The sequence below is a fragment of the Leptonychotes weddellii genome, chromosome 8, assembly GCF_054177405.1.
Source record: "Leptonychotes weddellii isolate Sample4059 chromosome 8, ASM5417740v2, whole genome shotgun sequence".
NCBI lineage: Eukaryota > Metazoa > Chordata > Mammalia > Carnivora > Phocidae > Leptonychotes > Leptonychotes weddellii.
The window spans coordinates 110,974,557-110,993,254 of NC_138376.1; the positions used below are offsets into that span (position 1 = coordinate 110,974,557).

Below are 18,698 nucleotides of genomic sequence, written 5' to 3' on the forward strand. Positions count from 1 at the left end.
TATTTTTTTTTTTTTTTAAAGATTTTATTCATTTATTTGAGAGAGAGAGAATGAGAGACAGAGACCACGAGAGGGAAGAGGGCAGAGGGAGAAGCAGACCCCCCGCCGAGCAGGGAGCCCGATGCGGGACTCGATCCCGGGACTCTGGGACCATGACCTGAGCCGAAGGCAGTCGCTTAACCGACTGAGCCACCCAGGCGCCCAAAAAACTTTTGCTATTAAGGACCAGTCAGGAGGTGGTGTTGCAGCCACATCACCGTGCTGTCGTGTGAAAGCAGCCATGAACGTTACATAGACGGATGGGTGTGGTCATGTTCCAATAAAACTTTATTCACCAGGGCACCTGGCTGGCTCAGTTGGTTAAGCAACTGCCTTCGGCTCAGGTCATGATCCTGGAGTCCCTGGATCGAGTCCCGCATCGGGCTCCCTGCCCTTTGGGAGCCTGCTTCTCCCTCTGCCCCTCTCTCACTCTCTGTCTCTCATGAATAAATAAATAAAATCTTAAAAAAAAACAAAAAACTTTATTCACCAAAATAAGCAGCAGGCCAGATTTGGTCTGTAGGTCATAGTTTGCCCAACTCCTGGTCTAATCCGTGGACTCTCTGGCATTCCTGGGACTGCCATGGGGTTCTGCCCTGTGGGCCTTGAGACTATAGAAATAGGGAGCTAGCTACAATGACCATCCAAGTCAGGTTACTGTAGCCCCCCTATCATAACCTTCCCCTTTTAACTTCAAACAAATTGTTATCTGATTTCACACTCTGCCTCCAGCCATTGTAGGGTTTCTGCTTTGGCCACCAGTGCCTTTGGAAGTCCATTGAACTGGCAGTTTTAATAGAAGTGAGTGCCATTGTTTGATGATCAATTTAAGCATATTTAGTAGTAGTATCTATTTTGCTGACTTCTCTCACTCTGCGTAAACAACAGAGTGCATCAGTTGGGAGAAGGGAGCCGTCTGGGATCCCAGGGCAGGATTTGGAACTGGAAGAAATCCCTCTCCTTGCTTGGAAATGGAAGACTTCTGTGACTGTGTTGGATCTGCAGGCTTGGCCTGGGGGGTGCAGTTCCAGAGGCTCTTCTCTGTTTGACAGATGGGGCCAAGCAGTGGCTTGTGGTGGGGAAATGAGATGCTGCACTAAAGCCCTTGAGTGCCTGGATCGTAGCAAGCACTTAACAAAATTAAATATTTTTATTAGTAATTTAAATCATTATATATTGGTTAACCAACAGCTAAAACATTTTTTAAAATTAAACCCCATATTGGCACCTTTGTTCAGTATTTCTGAAGAACAACTTAACAGTATGAAGAAAAGGAATCGTAAAGCCGTCTCTTTCTTTACGTGGTCATTCCGTTTGAGAGACGATACAAGAAGGAAATAATCCAGGGTGCCTGGGTGGCTCAGTCGTTAAGCGGCTGCCTTCGGCTCAGGTCATGATTCCAGAGTCCTGGGATCGAGTCCCACATCGGGCTCCCTGCTCAGCGGGAAGCCTGCTTCTCCCTCTCCCACTCCCCCTGCTTGTGTTCCTGCTCTCGCTGTCTCTGTCAAATAAATAAATAAAATCTTTAAAAAAAAGAAGGAAATAATCCAAAAGGAAAACAAAACCAGGACACTTTACAAAGATGTTTATTTCAAGGCTATTTATAGCAGTGGCAAATTAAACCAAATGCTTAAAAACAGGGGACTGATGAAGGACATTGGGAGAAGGTGAACTAAGCCTAGGGCAGTGGTTTTCTGACTGCCTCATCAAGGAGTTCTTGGAGGCGATACTCGGGCTTCTGTGGGGCCACCAGGGGCGGTGTGGGTGTGTTTGCGGTGGGATGGGAGGTGCTCCTTCACCCCATGCTCAGCCATGAACAGCTTCTTCTGTCTGTTTTATGTAAGGATTCTACCCCAACCCCCCAAGGTTTGAGAGCCTCTGTAAGTGTACACATAAACCATATCCATAAAAAATTTTATTTGAGTAGAGATTTTAGTGTTCAAAATATGTAAATTTTACAGAATTGTTTTTCTACAAACACTGTACATCTAGTCACTGTCATTCAAAGATAAATCACCCATAGTCCCTACCTTGGGGGACTCTATGTGTAGTGGAAGAGACAGAAAGACATACTGCATGGTGAGGTCAATGAAAAGCACAAGCATGTAGGTCAAGAGAACTAGGAATGAGGCTGTAGTCTAACACGCTAGTACTTTATCTCAGGCAAGTGAATTAATCTCTCATTTCCTCGTTTGTAAAATGGGAACTGGCTACTCCCTTGCCGAACTATTTTGAGGAGCCATGATAATGTAAATTAAGCACCTTGCGCAGTGCCTGGGACTTTAAAAGTATGACCTAATGAGAACTATGATGATTGCCTTATTTTTATTATTACTTGTGTTGTAAGTGCTCTCACAGCTGTGTGATCTGTGTGTGACCACCGCGTAGGGCAGACAACCGGGAGTTTAAAACTCACTCGCGGGACAGGTCAAATGCCCACCTGCAGGTTACTATTTTAGTCATTTGTAAGATTTCAGTAGGTGGAGAAAGAGAGGAGGGCATTCCTGAAGGAGGAAACTCCATCAGCAAAAGGAGGAGGATGTCTTTGGTGGAGGATACGGTGTAGATACGTAACAGGATACATGGGTACGTGGGTGGCACCTCATCGTAGCTCCCTGGGTTCTTCTGTAGGCTCAGTTATGTAAGTTACTTTCAAAGTGGCTCTGACGAAGATTAAGCTTTAACAAAAATTTTAATGAGGTATTTAAAATACCATTGATTTCAGTTCTTCACTCCATTTCTGCCACAGGCATAACATTAGAATTGATAGTATCTTATATTAAGATTACCTTCATATATATGTTTACTTTGCACAAACTCCTCCTACATCCAGAAGGAATTTTACAACAAATCTGTGATTAACAGCAAATTAATACTATAAGCAAGACCAAGAACAAAGTTATAAAGGGTTGTTAGGTCATTCAGCGTTTGTGTACAAATAGTTAGCTACTAATCGCAAATGAGCCTGGCTTTTGTTTTCTTTTTTTTTTTTAAGAGTTTATTTATTTATTTGACAGAGAGAGACACAGCGAGAGAGGGAACACAAACACAGGGAGTCGGAGAGGGAGAAGCAGGCTTCCCACTGAGCAGGGAGCCCGATGCAGGGCTCGATCCCAGGACCCTGGGATCATGACCTGAGCCGCAGGCAGACGCTTAATGACTGAGCCATCCAACCGCCCCTCAAAAGCAATATTTCACTTGAAACTCTGTGCAGTGTAGACCAAGCATCTTTTGAGTTGGTATGAACTCTCAAGCAGAAAACTTTCATAGATTCTAATGATCTGTGTATTAATTAGGAGACAGGGAAACTGTTCTAACAGAGACCAAAAAGTGCAGTGGTCCAAATAAGACACTTTCATGTGTTTATTTCCTTTTCACATAACAGTCCAGAGGTAGGTGGGCTGTCCAGGGTGGGTGGGGAGCTCTATTCCTTGCAGTCAGCCGGGCACCCAGATTCTGTCCTGTTGCTCCGTGGATATTCTCATCTGCATGATCCAAGCTGGCTTACGTGACCATGTTTAAGTTCTAGCCTGTGGGGGAAGGAAAGAGAAAAGGGAAGGCACACTCAGTCATTTTAAGGGTAAAAAGCAAATGTTACAAATACCACTCTGCTCACATCCCATCGCAGGGACTCGATCACATGGCCACACCTTGCTGCTGGGGAGGCAGAAGTCTGTAGTTGGGAGCCACAGCTAGATCTCAGGAGGTTCTAGGTCTAAAAGGAAGATGGAAGAATGGATAATGGGGAGTAGGTAGCGGTCTCAACCACAATCTTTAGTCTCCAAACTAACAGAAAGGATGGTAACCTATTTTGTAGGTTTAAAATGGATTTGTGTCTCTCAAAACAGGAAAAAAAATAAAGCTTTGTGTCTTTGTTATTTTATTTTGCATCTCCCACCAAGGAGGCCTTGTTTGTAACCTGCGGTATATCCTTTTTGTCATCATAGGAGACTTAGCCAGAGGCCCACGACTGAAGAATTAGAGCAAAGAAATATCCTAAAACGTGAGTATCTTATATTCTACAATGATTCCTCATGTAACCATTAACAAGCTCCCTTTAGAGGCAATCTATTTATCAGTAAGAAACCTTAATATATTTGTTATTCACAAATGATTGAAATGGCCCATTTAGATCACATTTTTATAGAATTTAAAAAACAATTTCTTCAAGTTCATATTTTGTTTTATGGCTTTGAGCCTGGTATCCCCCAGACCAGAGTCACGATTGTGACAGTTGTTTTTAAGAGAGATGAAATATATTCCATGTATTCTTTTACCCAGATATTAAATAGAAGAAAATGCTCTAGTCTGCTTGCAAATAAATGTCAAAGAAAAGGCCAGAGAATCCACAAGGAAATAAATCAAACATTCCTATATTATTATTAATAATACAGTTTGTTGCCAGGTTTAACAAATGACTCAATTTAAAACAGAATTATGGTGAAAGAAATTTTTGAGTCCTTTTCATTTTCCTTTGTTGTGATAACTCTGTTTCCCTCTTGAGTTATTTATAATTTCTCAGCACTTAAGGAGTTCTCCATTCATTTTCCTACTTTATTTTCCCATTCTATTTTCCCCTCTGTTTTCTTTGACTTTACTTCTTACTTCCTAGTCCAGTAGAACTTCATTGGAGTTCGTATGTTAAAGCTATAAAACTAATAGATGCGGTTTGACGTTATATAGTATATCAATGTGGTTACCAACCACAGTGAGTTAAGTAATGGATATTTTTAAATTGAGCCTAGCTGCAGTTTTATATATTATTAACTTGGTTTCAAAAGAGCTTTTTATTGTATAAAATATCAAAGAGCATGGATGGGCAGAGCTCCGGATACAATATGGCATGTGGGAAATTTTTCTCAGTCAGGCTTTTAGAGTCAAATTGGCTTGTCTGGATGATCCCCACTCTTCAATCTGAGTTGTTTTCTTTCCCAAAGGAACAAAAGATTTTAATGGCATGTTTATACTATAGTTGCTCTTACTAAGACAACCCAACCAGGAGAATTGCCGGTCTATGGGATTCTTTCCTTGGAATGTTCTTGTCTGGCTCTTTGTGACCAAAAACTGGAATAGAACCCAAAGAAGGACTGAAGTGACCATCAGTGGGTAGAAGAGCCAGTATGGAGATGGAAAAAGTCATGACGAGAAAAGAAAAGAAAGTTGGGTTTTAGTGTTCTGAGGAAGGATGAAAGCAGCATCTAATTTTGACAACAACACAAAACCAAAAAAGCTCATGGCTTTTGACAATAGGTTCCTGGAAAATATTTGTTGAATTAAATTTTAGGTAAGCTCAAGTGCAGACCATAAGCTCCTAACACACAAAGATTATGTCTTATTGGATACCTAATGCAATACCTAGAAAAAAAAGGAAGACCAGATTCTGGGTAATTCTTTCCTGCCTCTGAGAGACAAATAGTGCCAAACCACACTGGTGTTTGGTTATTTGAGGAACTGTTTCATAGATGTAAAAATTTATCACACGTTGATCTTAAGTGCTGTCTTGGCTTCTATGCCCCATTTTCCTGGAGGTTCAGGGAAGAGGGAAACGCCAAAGTCAACTTAAGATTTGACTCCAGCCCTTTTCTTACTTCCTTCTTAGTTTATCTAACTATGCTTATTCTGGAAACAAAAGACACATTTCCAGTCTGGAGAGGCTGATAACTGGCTTATGATCTCCTGACATAATATTGTATAGCCAAGGGAAGCAGAAAAGAGAACTGGTGGAGGTCATCCAGAGCATTCCACTGAGCAATCCCAGGGAACTCAGCGCGGCATAGCTTACAATACTTTATTCAGCCTCTGTTTGCCTCTGGGTTCTTCCGCATAGATTGCTCTTTTTTGTTTGTGTATTTCATCTCCGGCTTTTGTTCAAAAGCAATATGACTGACTCTTTAAAGAAAAGTCTGTGTGTGACATGGTGTGTTTTTTTTTTTAAGGACACTTATTTTAACTAGGTCGTCTTGTCTTGACAGACCAGGGAACTCATTCACAGCATAACTTCATTCAGCAGTTGTCAACTCTGAGCTCATCATTAGTTTAATAAACATGAGCCAGGTGGCAGTCAGTGTTGATCACTTTCACTGGAGACCACAGGACACATTTTATCTTTTAGTATTTCATTCCCACTATCCACCTTACCCCATCGCTTTCCTATTTTATGGAATTGAGGCTTTTTATTTTTTTTTTATTTTTTTTTTTTAAAGATTTTATTTATTTATTTGAGAGAGCGAGAATGAGAGAGAGTACATGAGAGGGGGGAGGGTCAGAGGGAGAAGCAGGCTCCTCGCTGAGCAGGGAGCCTGATGCGGCACTCGATCCCGGGACTCCAGGATCATGACCTGAGCCGAAGGCAGTCGCCTAACCAACTGAGCCACCCAGGCGCCCGGAATTGAGGCTTTTTAGAAGAACATATAAAGTTACATTTAGTTGTACTTTTTAGAACCGATTCTTTAATATTGTTAAAAGTAGAAGGTAAGTTTTGGTGCTTGAAAGGTCAACGTTTGCCTATCAGGAAAAGAGATGTTCATGGAATACCTTTTATAGCACAGGGATAGAAGTTACAGATCTATTTAGTTGTGACTGTAATTCCATCTCTATATTCTATAGAGAAAAAATGTATCAGGTCATTGAGTGCTGCGTGTATTTTTTCCCAACATTTTATTATGAAATTTTTTAAATATAGAGAAAAGTTGAAAGAATTTTACAGTAGACACCCATATATGTACTATTTATATTCTACCATTAACAACTTATCACATCTTTTTTTTTACATTTTATAACATCTTGCTTTATCACATATCTGTCTTTCCATCGATCCATGTTATTTTTTGATGCATTTCAAAGTAGATTCGTAAATGCATTTTCATTTGTTAAAAACACCCTTATAGAAAAACATGTTAAATCAGCAAAAAGAGAAACAAACCCACAAAAAAATAGTTGGCTTTTTTTAGCCTAGTGTATCCAGATGGATGACTCAAGACTGTAATATTTCAGGTGCTGATGTTTTGGTGCTTTTCTTCTGTCTTCTCCTTTTAGCTCATCCATAAAATGCTGTGGGCAACACTTGCTAGCCGGGCAGGTTTCCTGCAGTGCCCACGGCTGTTAAACCACATGTATTGTTTGTGTGTGATGGCAAACACTTCCTGTGGCTGTTCTAGAATACCCCTCCTCCCCACCAAGCCCTGCTCTGAGGAGTTACTGAAGGCAAGATTTGTCAATGAGCTACGTCATTTCCTTCACGAATATCCCTCCAGTCTGTTTAAAGGGACCAGAAAGGTTTACATCCTACTTTATAATTGGCCCTCTAATAAGTAAACGAAGGAAACATTTAAAAAACTCAGTGAATTTTTTAAACTAAGATTTAACCTTAATTCTTTGTAAGAGATTTTACAAGTATTTAAAAAAATGCAGAACAACAGTCGTGCTGACTTCCCTCCACCTCTCACTTTCTTGAACTTCCTTAAAAGCACAATTTCAAATATGGAAATATGTAAGGAAGTCAGCTCCTGATGTTAAAAAGAATTCCCAAGTGGTAAAATCCTGTTTATTGAACTCCCTCAACTGCAGTTGGCCCTTCTTTTTTTTTGAATAGGTAACATGCTGTCGCCCAGTGCACGCTATGCTTAATAAGATGAAATTATCGAATATCCCCTTGTGAAAATTAAAGCATTTGTTGGCTTTGAGTCATATTTGATACCCACTTTTCTGTCTTTGAAAAGTACCTTTAAAAATACAGCACAGTCACTGTATAGGAGGAATTGACTAAAACGCTTTGAGGATTTTATTTTCCCTTTTATTAGGAATATCATCGTAGGCGACCTTGTAAAGCCTTAGTTTGAATCACATGAACCACAGGTTTGGCTCTTGTCTATTATGTATAATTTATAACCTACATGCCTTATCCAACTCATGTAAAGTAAATATTTGACCCTAAGGATGTATTTTAAGAATACCAAAGGACATATATTTTGTGAAGCAATTAGAAAAACCTACAGTGTTTTCATAGGAAGAAACCTGAATTATAACAAAATTTGTTTGACACACAGGCACTTTACTGAAAGTGTACTCACTGGTTGTTTCTTATTTTTGAAGAGTGATTTCAGTTTATGCTTATTCTTTGTCTAAATAACCAGACAGATCATCTTCTTTCTTATGAATTAAAATTAGTATTTTGGAAGAATGTTGAAACTTTTCCCTGTCCAGATAAGGAAAATTAATAGAGAATTTAGCATGTTCAGTTAACAAATACAGTTGGTACAAATATTGAATATTGATATTTTATTTGTGATAAAAACAATCTTAGTGGTAAGAAGTCTATTTGAATTTTAAAAATAAATTTACCTTTTCATAGAGGAAACTTTTCTTTTTTAACCTTTCGGCTGAGCCTTTATATCATGTGATGGTCCTTCAGCAGAATTCATAACAGCAGCTTCTAAAAGATAATCTTTTTTTTTAAGATTTTATTTTTTTTATTTGTTTATTTGAGAGAAAGAGAAAGCACAAGAGGGGATAGGGTCAGAGGGAAAAGCAGACTCCCTGCCGAGCAGGGAGCCCGATGCGGGACTTAATCCCAGGACTCATGACCGGGATCATGACCTGAGCCGAAGGCAGTTGCTTAACCAACTGAGCCACCCAGGCGCCCATAAAAGATAATCTTTTGTAAGCATTGGTGTCCAAGAAGTAAAATCTGTGCTCACTTATTGAACAAATGATGAGCTGCTGGAAGCAACAGAAGTTCATCAAATAAGCAACCATTAAAACCTGAAGGGGGTGTTTATTTCTTTAAAATTTCTGGTCATGTTTCTCTTCATCCCATCCATTGGACAGCATTCATTACATTGGCCATTAAATTGTACCATTTGGTGGAGCACTAGAGAAACAGAAGACTTTGGAAAGTCAAAGTCACAAGAAAATAAATCATCCCCATCAACAGTACACCATAATAACCCCATTCAGAACATTCTGGTTTGAAGGCAGGGTCCAAAGAAATGACTGCATTTTGCTTCTGTGGAAACCAAAGCAGACAAATCAAGTATTTTGGTTGGATTTGAATGGAAATCAACTCAGACATGCATCAGATGGTTCTAATTTGCTCTTTTGATATGTCTCAGATTTTCATGTGAAGGCCAGATCCAGAAATAAATGTTTATCTGGATTCTGGTGAATTGTGCTTATAAGCCCAAGAGATGTTCAGCAATGAAAGGTTTTCACCAGAGTGTGGGCACTCCTGTAATTTTTTTCAGAATGGAATATGAAGTCAGGAAGCTAAAAGGCTTACAATTAATAAAGAAACCAATCCCATAAGGAGAAAAAGTAATATGTATATAAATTAATGATCGATCTTTCTGCAAAACCTTTTGACAACTTTTTAAAGATGTTGGAGTGTTTGGTCACGAAGTCAAATAATTGTGGCCTGATCTACTTTTCTGATTATAAAATCACTTATAGTAACTAAGTCTTCATGCCTTTCCTCTCCCATCCCCATTAATAAACAGAAAAGAATGAAGAAGAAGAACAAGAAGCAAAAATGGAACTTAAGCGCAGACTCAGCAGAAAGGTGATGAAACTATGACTGTTAATGAGCATGTGTGTTTTGAGATCTACTTCATTATTTAAATGCAAATCAGCTGTCTGCCTTTAAATCTAACATTGAGGAATACTTATTCCTATTAGCCAATAACCAATCATAGACATTTTAAAATCAATGTAATGTATAGGATGAGTTATGTTTATATTTACAATTGCATGCTATGCTAATTTTGAAAAGCTAACAATCAAGTTTTAAATTACATTTACTGATTATGAAAATAACATATAATCTATGTGAATTATTTTTAAGTGCAGAAAGGAACAAAAAAGAAAAAATCACACAAATGTCTTTTATTCAGAGATAACCATTATTAGCATTTCAATATATAGTTTTTAAAAATGCTCACATTTTCTGTGCAGTCTTGGAAATATTCAGTAAATATGAAATTGGAGACCTGCCACTATTCCATGTGAGCTGGGTCAGTAATTTATTACATGAACTTGATCACCCAAGCTGCCTACCACGGTGCTACCCACATTGACGAGTGCCTTACCTCCAAGACTCAGAGAGTTGTATCCACCCATTCGTGAAAATATAAATCTGATACCTGGGCCATCACTCTTTTCTGGACATGTTAATAATAGTCTCAGGAAAAATTAAGCACTATCAGAGTTTATATTTCATGATATTTCATTATAAATCTGTATTCAGTAATTCTTCAGATATACCTTTCACACTTGGATAAGGCAGGATGAGTAAAATATGACATCTGCGGGGAAGTGTGTGACCTGACCCACATTTATCTGGGCTGGCTGGGGAGTCCACAGCCAAAGCATTCTAAGGCAGGGAGAAGAAACAATGTTCCCATGGAAAAGTTGGAGACTGTATTTTGAGAGTTTCTGGTTTTGATTTTTAGGGAAAAGATCCTTAATTCATCTCTCTTTTTTTTTTTTTTTTCCGAAGACCCTAAATGACAAGTAATGATCAAGCTGAAAAAGATTCTATAAACTGAATTGCTAGCTAGAGATGGCTCTTCTAACATTCAGTGGCTGTTAAGTTACCAGCTACAGATAAGCAGTAGCCCCTCCTCATTGTTTCAGGCTCACCCGTGCCATACATAATAATCTTTTCTCCATCCAGTTGAGCCCCTCCAGGAGGCAACAGAGCCCGCCCTGACCCCTGACCCCCACTTGCCTCCACTCTACAGAGCTCTCTGCCAGAGGTGCGGGACGTTCCATAGCATGAATAGCACAGTCCTAAAGGGCAAGACGGGAGGAAGAATTTCTGACCCATGTGGTCTCTGGTCACTTGCCTTTTGGGCACTTCATAGAGGCCTTGGTTTCTCTACCTCCTTAGCCCCAGCTGCCCCAGAGAAGCAGTAAGAAGCTAGCAGTGGAGACTGGACAACAACAGAGAGTAGAAGAGAACCATTTAGATCATTCCTCCCTCTGTCCACTGCCTACCAGGGCTTTAGGAAGCTAGAAGGAGCCACGGTTGCCATACTCCAGCTCAAGTGAGCTCAGAGTGCAGACCCAGGCCTTCTAAGAGTCCTTGAAGGACCTGAGTATTGACCTAGTTCAGCCTCTGATTTTACTCAGCAGGAAACTGAGGCTCAGCAGGAAAGGGGATTTTTTTTTTTCACCACAAAAACATCATTTTGTGTGTCCTAGTGCTTAATTTTTAAAAAAAAAAAATTGAATCTGTGCAAATGAGGAACCCCTCCAAAGAGGACGACTTAGACAGTGGATGGTCCCGCTATATGCACAGTACAGATATGGGTAGAAAAGGTACTGGAAGTGGACCCCATGGGTACAACAGAGGCCTGGGTCTATGACGTCTTCAGACCGAGAGAGGCCACAAAAGCATGAACCTCAGGAGAAGAGAGTAGATGATGCCTGTCAGCCAGGAGCCAGGACTCTTTAGTCTCTCAGAACCAAGAATCTCTTCCTCCTGGGCTTCGGAAAGAAGAGCAAATACACGGGGCTGAGTGGATTAAATAGAACTATAAATTTGGATTTGACAAAGACCATAGGAGGAATCCAAGTTATTAGAAGTGTCTTAATCGTCTCAGCCTATTTTTTTTTTAAAGATTTTATTTATTTATTTGAGAGAGAGAGAGAATGAGAGAGAGCACATGAGAGGGGTTAGGGTCAGAGGGAGAAGCAGACTCCCTGCCGAGCAGGGAGCCCGATGCGGGACTTGATCCAGGAACTCCAGGATCATGACCTGAGCTGAAGGCAGTCACTTAACCAACTGAGCCACCCAGGCGCCCCGTCTCAGTCTATTTTAAGCAGTTCTGGTGCACTGAATGTACTCTCCCGTGCCCCTGCTGATTTCTGCACAGCATCTTTTGCAAGCAAGGGTAATGTCAAATCTGGGCATGGGTCCCTAGTCTCTCACAGAAGACCGCTGTAAGCACACCCTTCACCGGACTGTTTCTTTGTCATAACTTTGTGCGTTTCTGAATGTAAAGGTTTAATATAATAGGAACAGAGATCTCATTTCTAAAGTTAAGAGTGCTTTTGTCTGGATGCTTCAGTCTCCCAGCCAGCCAGCCTCTATCTGGATTGCTCTTGTGTCTGTGCTGCTTCGTGCTCCTTGTGTCGGAGGTGACAGGTGTCTTTATGACAGTGCCAGGCAAGGTGGGGAAAACAGCATAACACAGATGGCTGCCAAAGCCTGTGACCTATCTAACAATGATGATTTTTATAGTCTCAGAATTAGGGCACACTGCTTTCTGGTTCTCATTAGAAACTCCCAAGATGCTGCTACCGTTTTTTTTCTTTTGGATATCTGAAAGTGACCTTATTTAACCATAACTTTGAAGTTCTCTATAGAAGACTCGCCACCATGAGACTGTAAATGGTTTCCTGAACTTGTCCTTTTTTTTCCCTATCCCCCTGCAGCTCAGTCTGAGACCCACAGTGGCGGAGTTACAAGCTCGAAGGATCCTGCGGTTTAATGAGTATGTAGAAGTCACCGATTCTCCCGACTACGACCGCCGGGCAGACAAGCCCTGGGCCAGGTTAACACCTGCAGACAAGGCAAGAGCCCTCATGGTTTTAGCCATGATTTTATTTGTTTATGATTTTATTGCTTTTCTCAAAGCTTCAGTATCCACTTACCACCCCCCACACACACACATTCAGTTATCCTAAGAGGCCAGATAGTACCAGATAGCTCAACAATTTTCTGCCTTTTCTTATTTAAGCCACTTAAGTGATATATTTAGTAATATCAATGAGGTTCTTTCAGCTAAGTCTCAGAAAAATTCTTTCTTAGTTACCGTGTAACCTGCCTGCATTCATACCTGGATTGAGGGTGGGGTGGTCCCACAGCCGTGATTTATCCTTACCCTTAGAAAATATAATTTATACAAGTTATCATTTTAAAGGGATATGTTAAGGGGTGCCTGGCTGGCTCAGTTGGTAGAACATTCAACTCTTGATCTCAGGGTCATGAGTTCAAGCCCCATGTTGGGCATGGAGCCTACTTAAAATAAAAATTTTGAAAAATAATAAATAAAATAAAAGGATATGTTAACAGTGTAAAAGGTATTGATCTATATCAAGGCCATTACACTTTTTCTATAAACGGCCAGAGTAAATATTTTAGGTCTTGTGGTCCGTACAGTCTTTGTTGCAACAGCTCAGCTCTGCCGTTAAGAGTATGAAAACAGCCATAGGCAGTATGTAAGTGAATGGATGGATATGTGTTCCAATAAAACTTTATTTACCAAAACAGATGGTGGGCCAGATTTGCCCTGTGGACCATGGTTTACCAACCCCTAATCTATATTGTAGCTCACAGTTCAGAAAAACTGAAATGTATAATGGGTCACATCATGGAGAAAGACAATTTTATGAATAATATGGTTCCAAAGCCAAAGAATTTTGCCAACCTTTTGTTTTCAGAGTCTTCACTTTATGATTTTCCTAATATCCCAAATAATGATTTCTTTTTTTCTTTCTTTTTTTTCCAAATAATGATTTCTAAATTTTGTCTCTATGCAAAACTTGGTATCGAATAAACTCATGCCACATCCAGTCTTTTTTTTTTTTTTAAAGATTTTATTTATTTATTTGACAGAGAGAGAGTGAGTGCACAAGCTGGGAGACAGAGGGAGAGGGAGAAGCAGGCTCCCCGCCAAGCAGGGAGCCTGATGCAGGACCTGATCCCAGGACCCTGGGATCATGACCCAAGCCTAAGGCAGCCACTCAACCGACTGAGCCACCCAGGCGCCCTGCCACATCCAGTCTGAATGGTAGAGCTAGGTATTTAATTACATGCTGTGCATTTTAGTAGAGATTTCACACTGTAAAGCACCTACTGCATGTCAAGCATATAGTGGAGCTACAGATCAGAAATCATTTGCTCAGGGCTCTTGGGTGGCTCAACGGTTAAGCGTCCGACTCTTGATTTTGGCTCAGGTGGTGATCTTGGGGTTGTGAGATTGAGCCCTGTGTCTGGCTCTGTGCTCAGCAGGGAGTCTGCTTGAGATTCTCTCTCCCTCTCTCTCAAATTAAATAAATAAATAAATAAATAAATAAATAAATAAATAAATAAATATCATTTGCTCTTAGGAAGAAATGAAAACTAGGGAAGAAGAAATGAAAACTGGGGAGAAAAAAGATCATAAAGGAAGGATGTTTGGAATGAGAATAGAGGGAAGGAGGCTGGGAATAGCACCCAAGGGACCCAACATTGACGAAAAGGTGGTAGAACAGAGCAAGAAATGTCTGTGAGGTGGGGAAAGAGGAGAAGATGTAGCCCAACAGCCTAGGAAGAAGAAGGTCAGGTCACAAGTGGTTAGGAACATGGTAAGAGGGGCATTTTAGGAGTCTGGTGGGTGGAAGCCTGACTAGTGGAGACAAGGAGAATAAAATACAACCTCAAGAGTCTTGGCTGTGATGGAGAAGTGATAGGAGGAGGAAGTCACATGAGGGGTGATGACTGTGGAGGCTGCAAGCTTCTATATGCATAAGAAATACCTGAGCAATCTTTTATGCCATGAAGAAGGAGCGAAAAGAAAGGGAAAGGTTGAATCTATATTAGAAGAGGTCGGTAACTGATACAGTAGGGCATAATCAATGGAGCAGCAGGAGAACGTGTGTATGTAGAAAAGGCGAGTCAGAGACCCTTGAGGTTGGGATGAGGGCACAGGCTGAGGTATGTGCCCTGACGGAGGTGGCTTCCCAAGGCAGTTAAAATCACTCAGGTTGAGGGCAGCCTCCAGGGGATGAAGAAGACCGAAACTCGGGTCATGTGTCAAGCTCACCACCAATCAGTGCCTCCCACTTAATTCTGAGTGGTTTCCACTGCTTTATCTGCCTTCCATCCTGCACTTTCTCCTCACTGTTCAGCAGCAATAGACTGCACTTATGACCTCGTGTGGTATCTGATGCCCACAAAGAAACACGAGGCTTTAGGTCAGATGCAGTCTTTAGAGTGAGTGTTAACAATGGATAACATTTCTTTCTCAACCCTAACTCTATCTCAGGTCTTACACATTCTTCTGGCATTTTATTTTTTCAGTTGTGAATTATATCACGTGATAGAGAATATATGAAACAAATGTACCATTTAAATAATAAAAAGAAGATACCTGTTTTATTAATCCCTGAGTATTACTGGTACCTGAACAGGGCCCTGTGGGCTCCTCCCCAATTGCTTTTCCCTCCCTTCCATAACCACGACTTTTGTGTTAATCATTCCGTTTCTTTTCAAGAGTTTAACCACCTTATATATACCCCTAAACAATATGTATGTATTTCTTGGTTTTGCCAGTTTTGGAATCCTAGGGATTGGAATCATACAAAGTTCTTCTGGGTGTTACATCATTCAAGTAACAAAAGAATCTGGGTTGATGGACTAGGTGATAGTGACTCTTTTTCACTGGAATATAATACTTCGTTGTATGTTTAAGTCACAAAGTAATTATCCATTCAATCGTTAATTATTTAGTTGGTTTCCAGATTTTAGGTGTGCAAGCTCTATTCTATGAAGATTCCTGTATCATCTTCAAGTTCACTGATCCAAGACTTTTTATAACATATTCCTTGTGATGGAATTGCTGGGTCCTGGAATGTAGAGATATTCAGCGAAACTAGGCAGCGTCAACAGTCTTCCAAAATGATCGTTTCTGGCTTACCTTTCCACAGCCAAGGTTACCGGTAGTCCAATATTCTTGCCAACATGTGATGGTCAGTCTTTTTGTTTTGTTTTTTTATTTGACAACCTAGTGGTTATGAAATAACATTTCATTGTACTTACACTTTGCCTCTCATTAATTATTAATGAGGTTGAGCATATTTTCATACCTATTGGGCATTCAGGTTCCACTTCTGTGCCTGTCTTTCATCTGTTTTCTTTTGGGTTGTCAATTTCTTATTGATTCATAGGAATTCTTCATATATTCTAATAATATATTGCAAGATATGTATATATCTCCCAATTTATGACATTTCATTCTCTTTATACGGTTATCTTTTGACATAAGAGATTTTTTAAATTTAATGTTGCGAATTTATCCACCTTTTCTTTGTGGCTTGTGATTTCTTTGAAAAAATTCTTCCCATACCAAAATCATAAATGTATTCTGCTGTACTTTTTGTTTTTGTTTTTTTTTTCAAGATTTTATTTATTTATTTGACAGGGAGAGACACAGCGAGAGAAGGAACACAAGCAGGGGGAGTGGGGGAGGGAGAAGCAGACTCCTGGCTGAGCAGAGAGCTGATGCAGGGCTGGATCCCAGGACCCTGAGATCATAACCTGAGCCAAAGGGAGATGCTTAGCAAGTGGGCCACCCAGGCACTCCAGCTGCTATACTGTTCTAAAACATTTATAGTTTTGCTTTTCACATTTAAGTTGTTAATTTACCTAGAACTGATGTTTTTAGAAGATATAAGGATCCTGGGATTGAGCCCTGCATCACGCTCCCCGCTCAGCAGGGAGTCAGATTCTCCCTCTCCCTCTGCCCTCCCCACTTCACTCTCTCTCAGATGAATAAATAAAATCTTAAAAAAAAATAAATCATTAACCTTCTTCCTTTCTTATTTTCTGATACAACCACTGAAAGCTATGAATGATGCTGTATGTCAGTGGTTCCCAACCTTAACTGCACGTGGCTCTCATGGGGCAGGGTGGGGGTGCTTTAAGAAAGGTAACACCTGGGTCTGGGTCCCACCCCTAAAGATCTTGATTTATGTGGGATAAATGTCCCATATATCCTTGAAAACAGTGTACGTTCTAGTTCTGGGGTATGGAATTTTAAATATGTCTGAAACTTAAGCTTGTGAGTCTCATTTCTGTATCCTTCCCTTTTTTTCTTTTTCTGTTTTTTTTTGTCTGTTTGGTCCCATACCAAGAGAGGGATATGTTACCTCTCCCACTACATATATGGATCTTTCCTTCTATTTATAATTCTGTTTTGCTTTCTATATTCTGAGATTGTGTCAATAGATGTATATAAGTTTCGGATAATTACATTTTCCTGATGAAGCATTTATTATGAGACTATTCAAGAAATGCTTTCTGTCATAAAGACTGTTTTATTTAATATTATTTTAATATAAAGATGAGTTATTTTGGACCACCTTAGTGCTATGAATTCAGGCTGTAAACCCATGTGAGGGCTACTTACCGATTCATGTCCTCAGGGTAGATTTAATGCTGCCTCACCTGCTAAGCACCAGCATGACCTCATCTGTGCTGTCCTATGGGGATCAGACATTCTAGCGCACCTTTCACTGAGGCTGTGCTGTAAGAGCTCCTTCCTGAGGCGGGAGGGTCATTCATTAGACTTTCTACCTTGGGCAGGTTTCTTCACTGGTCTTCAGTATCTCACCAGGTTATGAAAATGACCGCTCACAGTCACCGCATTTAACATTGCAAATGCCCTCAAGGTCAAAGCCAATCTCAGTGCTCAGCTTACTTCATTTCTCTGGGCTTCATCTTCATTTATTCTTTTATGTCAAAGTATTTTTTACTTTCTTACTGGCTGATCAGTACATTTAAAATAATTTTTAGGGACGCCTGGGTGGCTCAGTTGGTTAAGTGACTGCCTTCGGCTCAGGTCATGATCCTGGAGTCCCGGGATCGAGTCCCGCATCGGGCTCCCTGCTGAGCAGGGAGTCTGCTTCTCCCTCTGACCCTCCCCTCTCTCATGTGCGCACTCTCTCTCACTCATTCTCTCTCTCTCAAATAAATAAAATCTTAAAAATAAATAAATTAATTAAATAAAATAATTTTTAAACGTTATATTCAGCATTTTAATTGTTTTTCAATAGAAGGCCTAGTCAAGGCACCTGGTGTGTTGTTTTGTAAAAAATAGTGTAGGGGCACCTGGCTGGCTCAGTCAGAAGAGCATGCAGCTCTTGAGCTCGGGGTCATGAGTTCGAGCTCCATGCTGCATGTAGAGATTACTAAAAAAAAATAAACTTAAAAACATCTTAAAAAAAAAAGAAATAGTGTACACCGTTTACAAGTTTTCTTCCATTCTCCTCCCCTAGTTGTGGGCTTTTGGTCACTCACCTCTCATTTAGTGACTTCTAGTTGACCCTGTTCAGTCACCATTTCTGTGCAGAAATGCACACCATTCCCAGCTAGCTTGATATTCCAATGCTGAACTTCACAGAGGCAGGTAGGGGGTGGCCAGGGAAATGAGTAAAGATCACAGCAGGTGCAAAGTATGCAAGCAGTGAGAGTCTCAATGATTAAATTTTCCATACCCTAGAAATAGTTTCTAACTCGTTGAAAGGTTAAACTCATCCATCTCTAGTTATAATGGAGAGGATTTTTCTTTTTAACTTTGTGTTGAAACAAGAATAGATTTTTCGGGCGCCTGGGTGGCTCAGTTGGTTAAGCGACTGCCTTCAGCTCAGGTCATGATCCTGGAGTCCCGGGATCGAGTTCCGCATCGGGCTCCCTGCTCAGCGAGGAGCCTGCTTCTCCCTCTGACCCTCCCCCCTCTCATGTACTCTCTCTCATTCTCGCTCTCTCAAATAAATAAATAAATCTTTAAAAAAAAAAAAAGAATAGATTTTTCTGCTGGACTTTTTTTTTTTTTATTCTTATGTTAATCCCCATACATTACATCATTAGTTTTAGATGAAGTGTTCCATGATTCATT

The 18,698-nt window shown here is 40.3% G+C and overlaps 1 protein-coding gene across 8 annotated transcripts in view; it reads left to right on the forward strand.

Moving 5' to 3' along the window:
• Window positions 1-18,698, forward strand: part of PHACTR2 (phosphatase and actin regulator 2) — a 255,603-nt gene that overhangs the window by 214,847 nt on the left and 22,058 nt on the right. For all 8 annotated transcript variants that reach the window (XR_014147366.1, XM_081827428.1, XM_081827426.1 and 5 more), the window contains 3 exons: window positions 3,987-4,042; window positions 9,534-9,595; window positions 12,475-12,612. Coding sequence is in view for 7 of the 8 variants with exons in the window: in XM_081827428.1 (XP_081683554.1) it covers window positions 3,987-4,042; window positions 9,534-9,595; window positions 12,475-12,612 (256 nt within the window). In the remaining variant the exon portion in view is untranslated. The remainder of the gene's footprint in view (window positions 1-3,986; window positions 4,043-9,533; window positions 9,596-12,474; window positions 12,613-18,698) is intronic.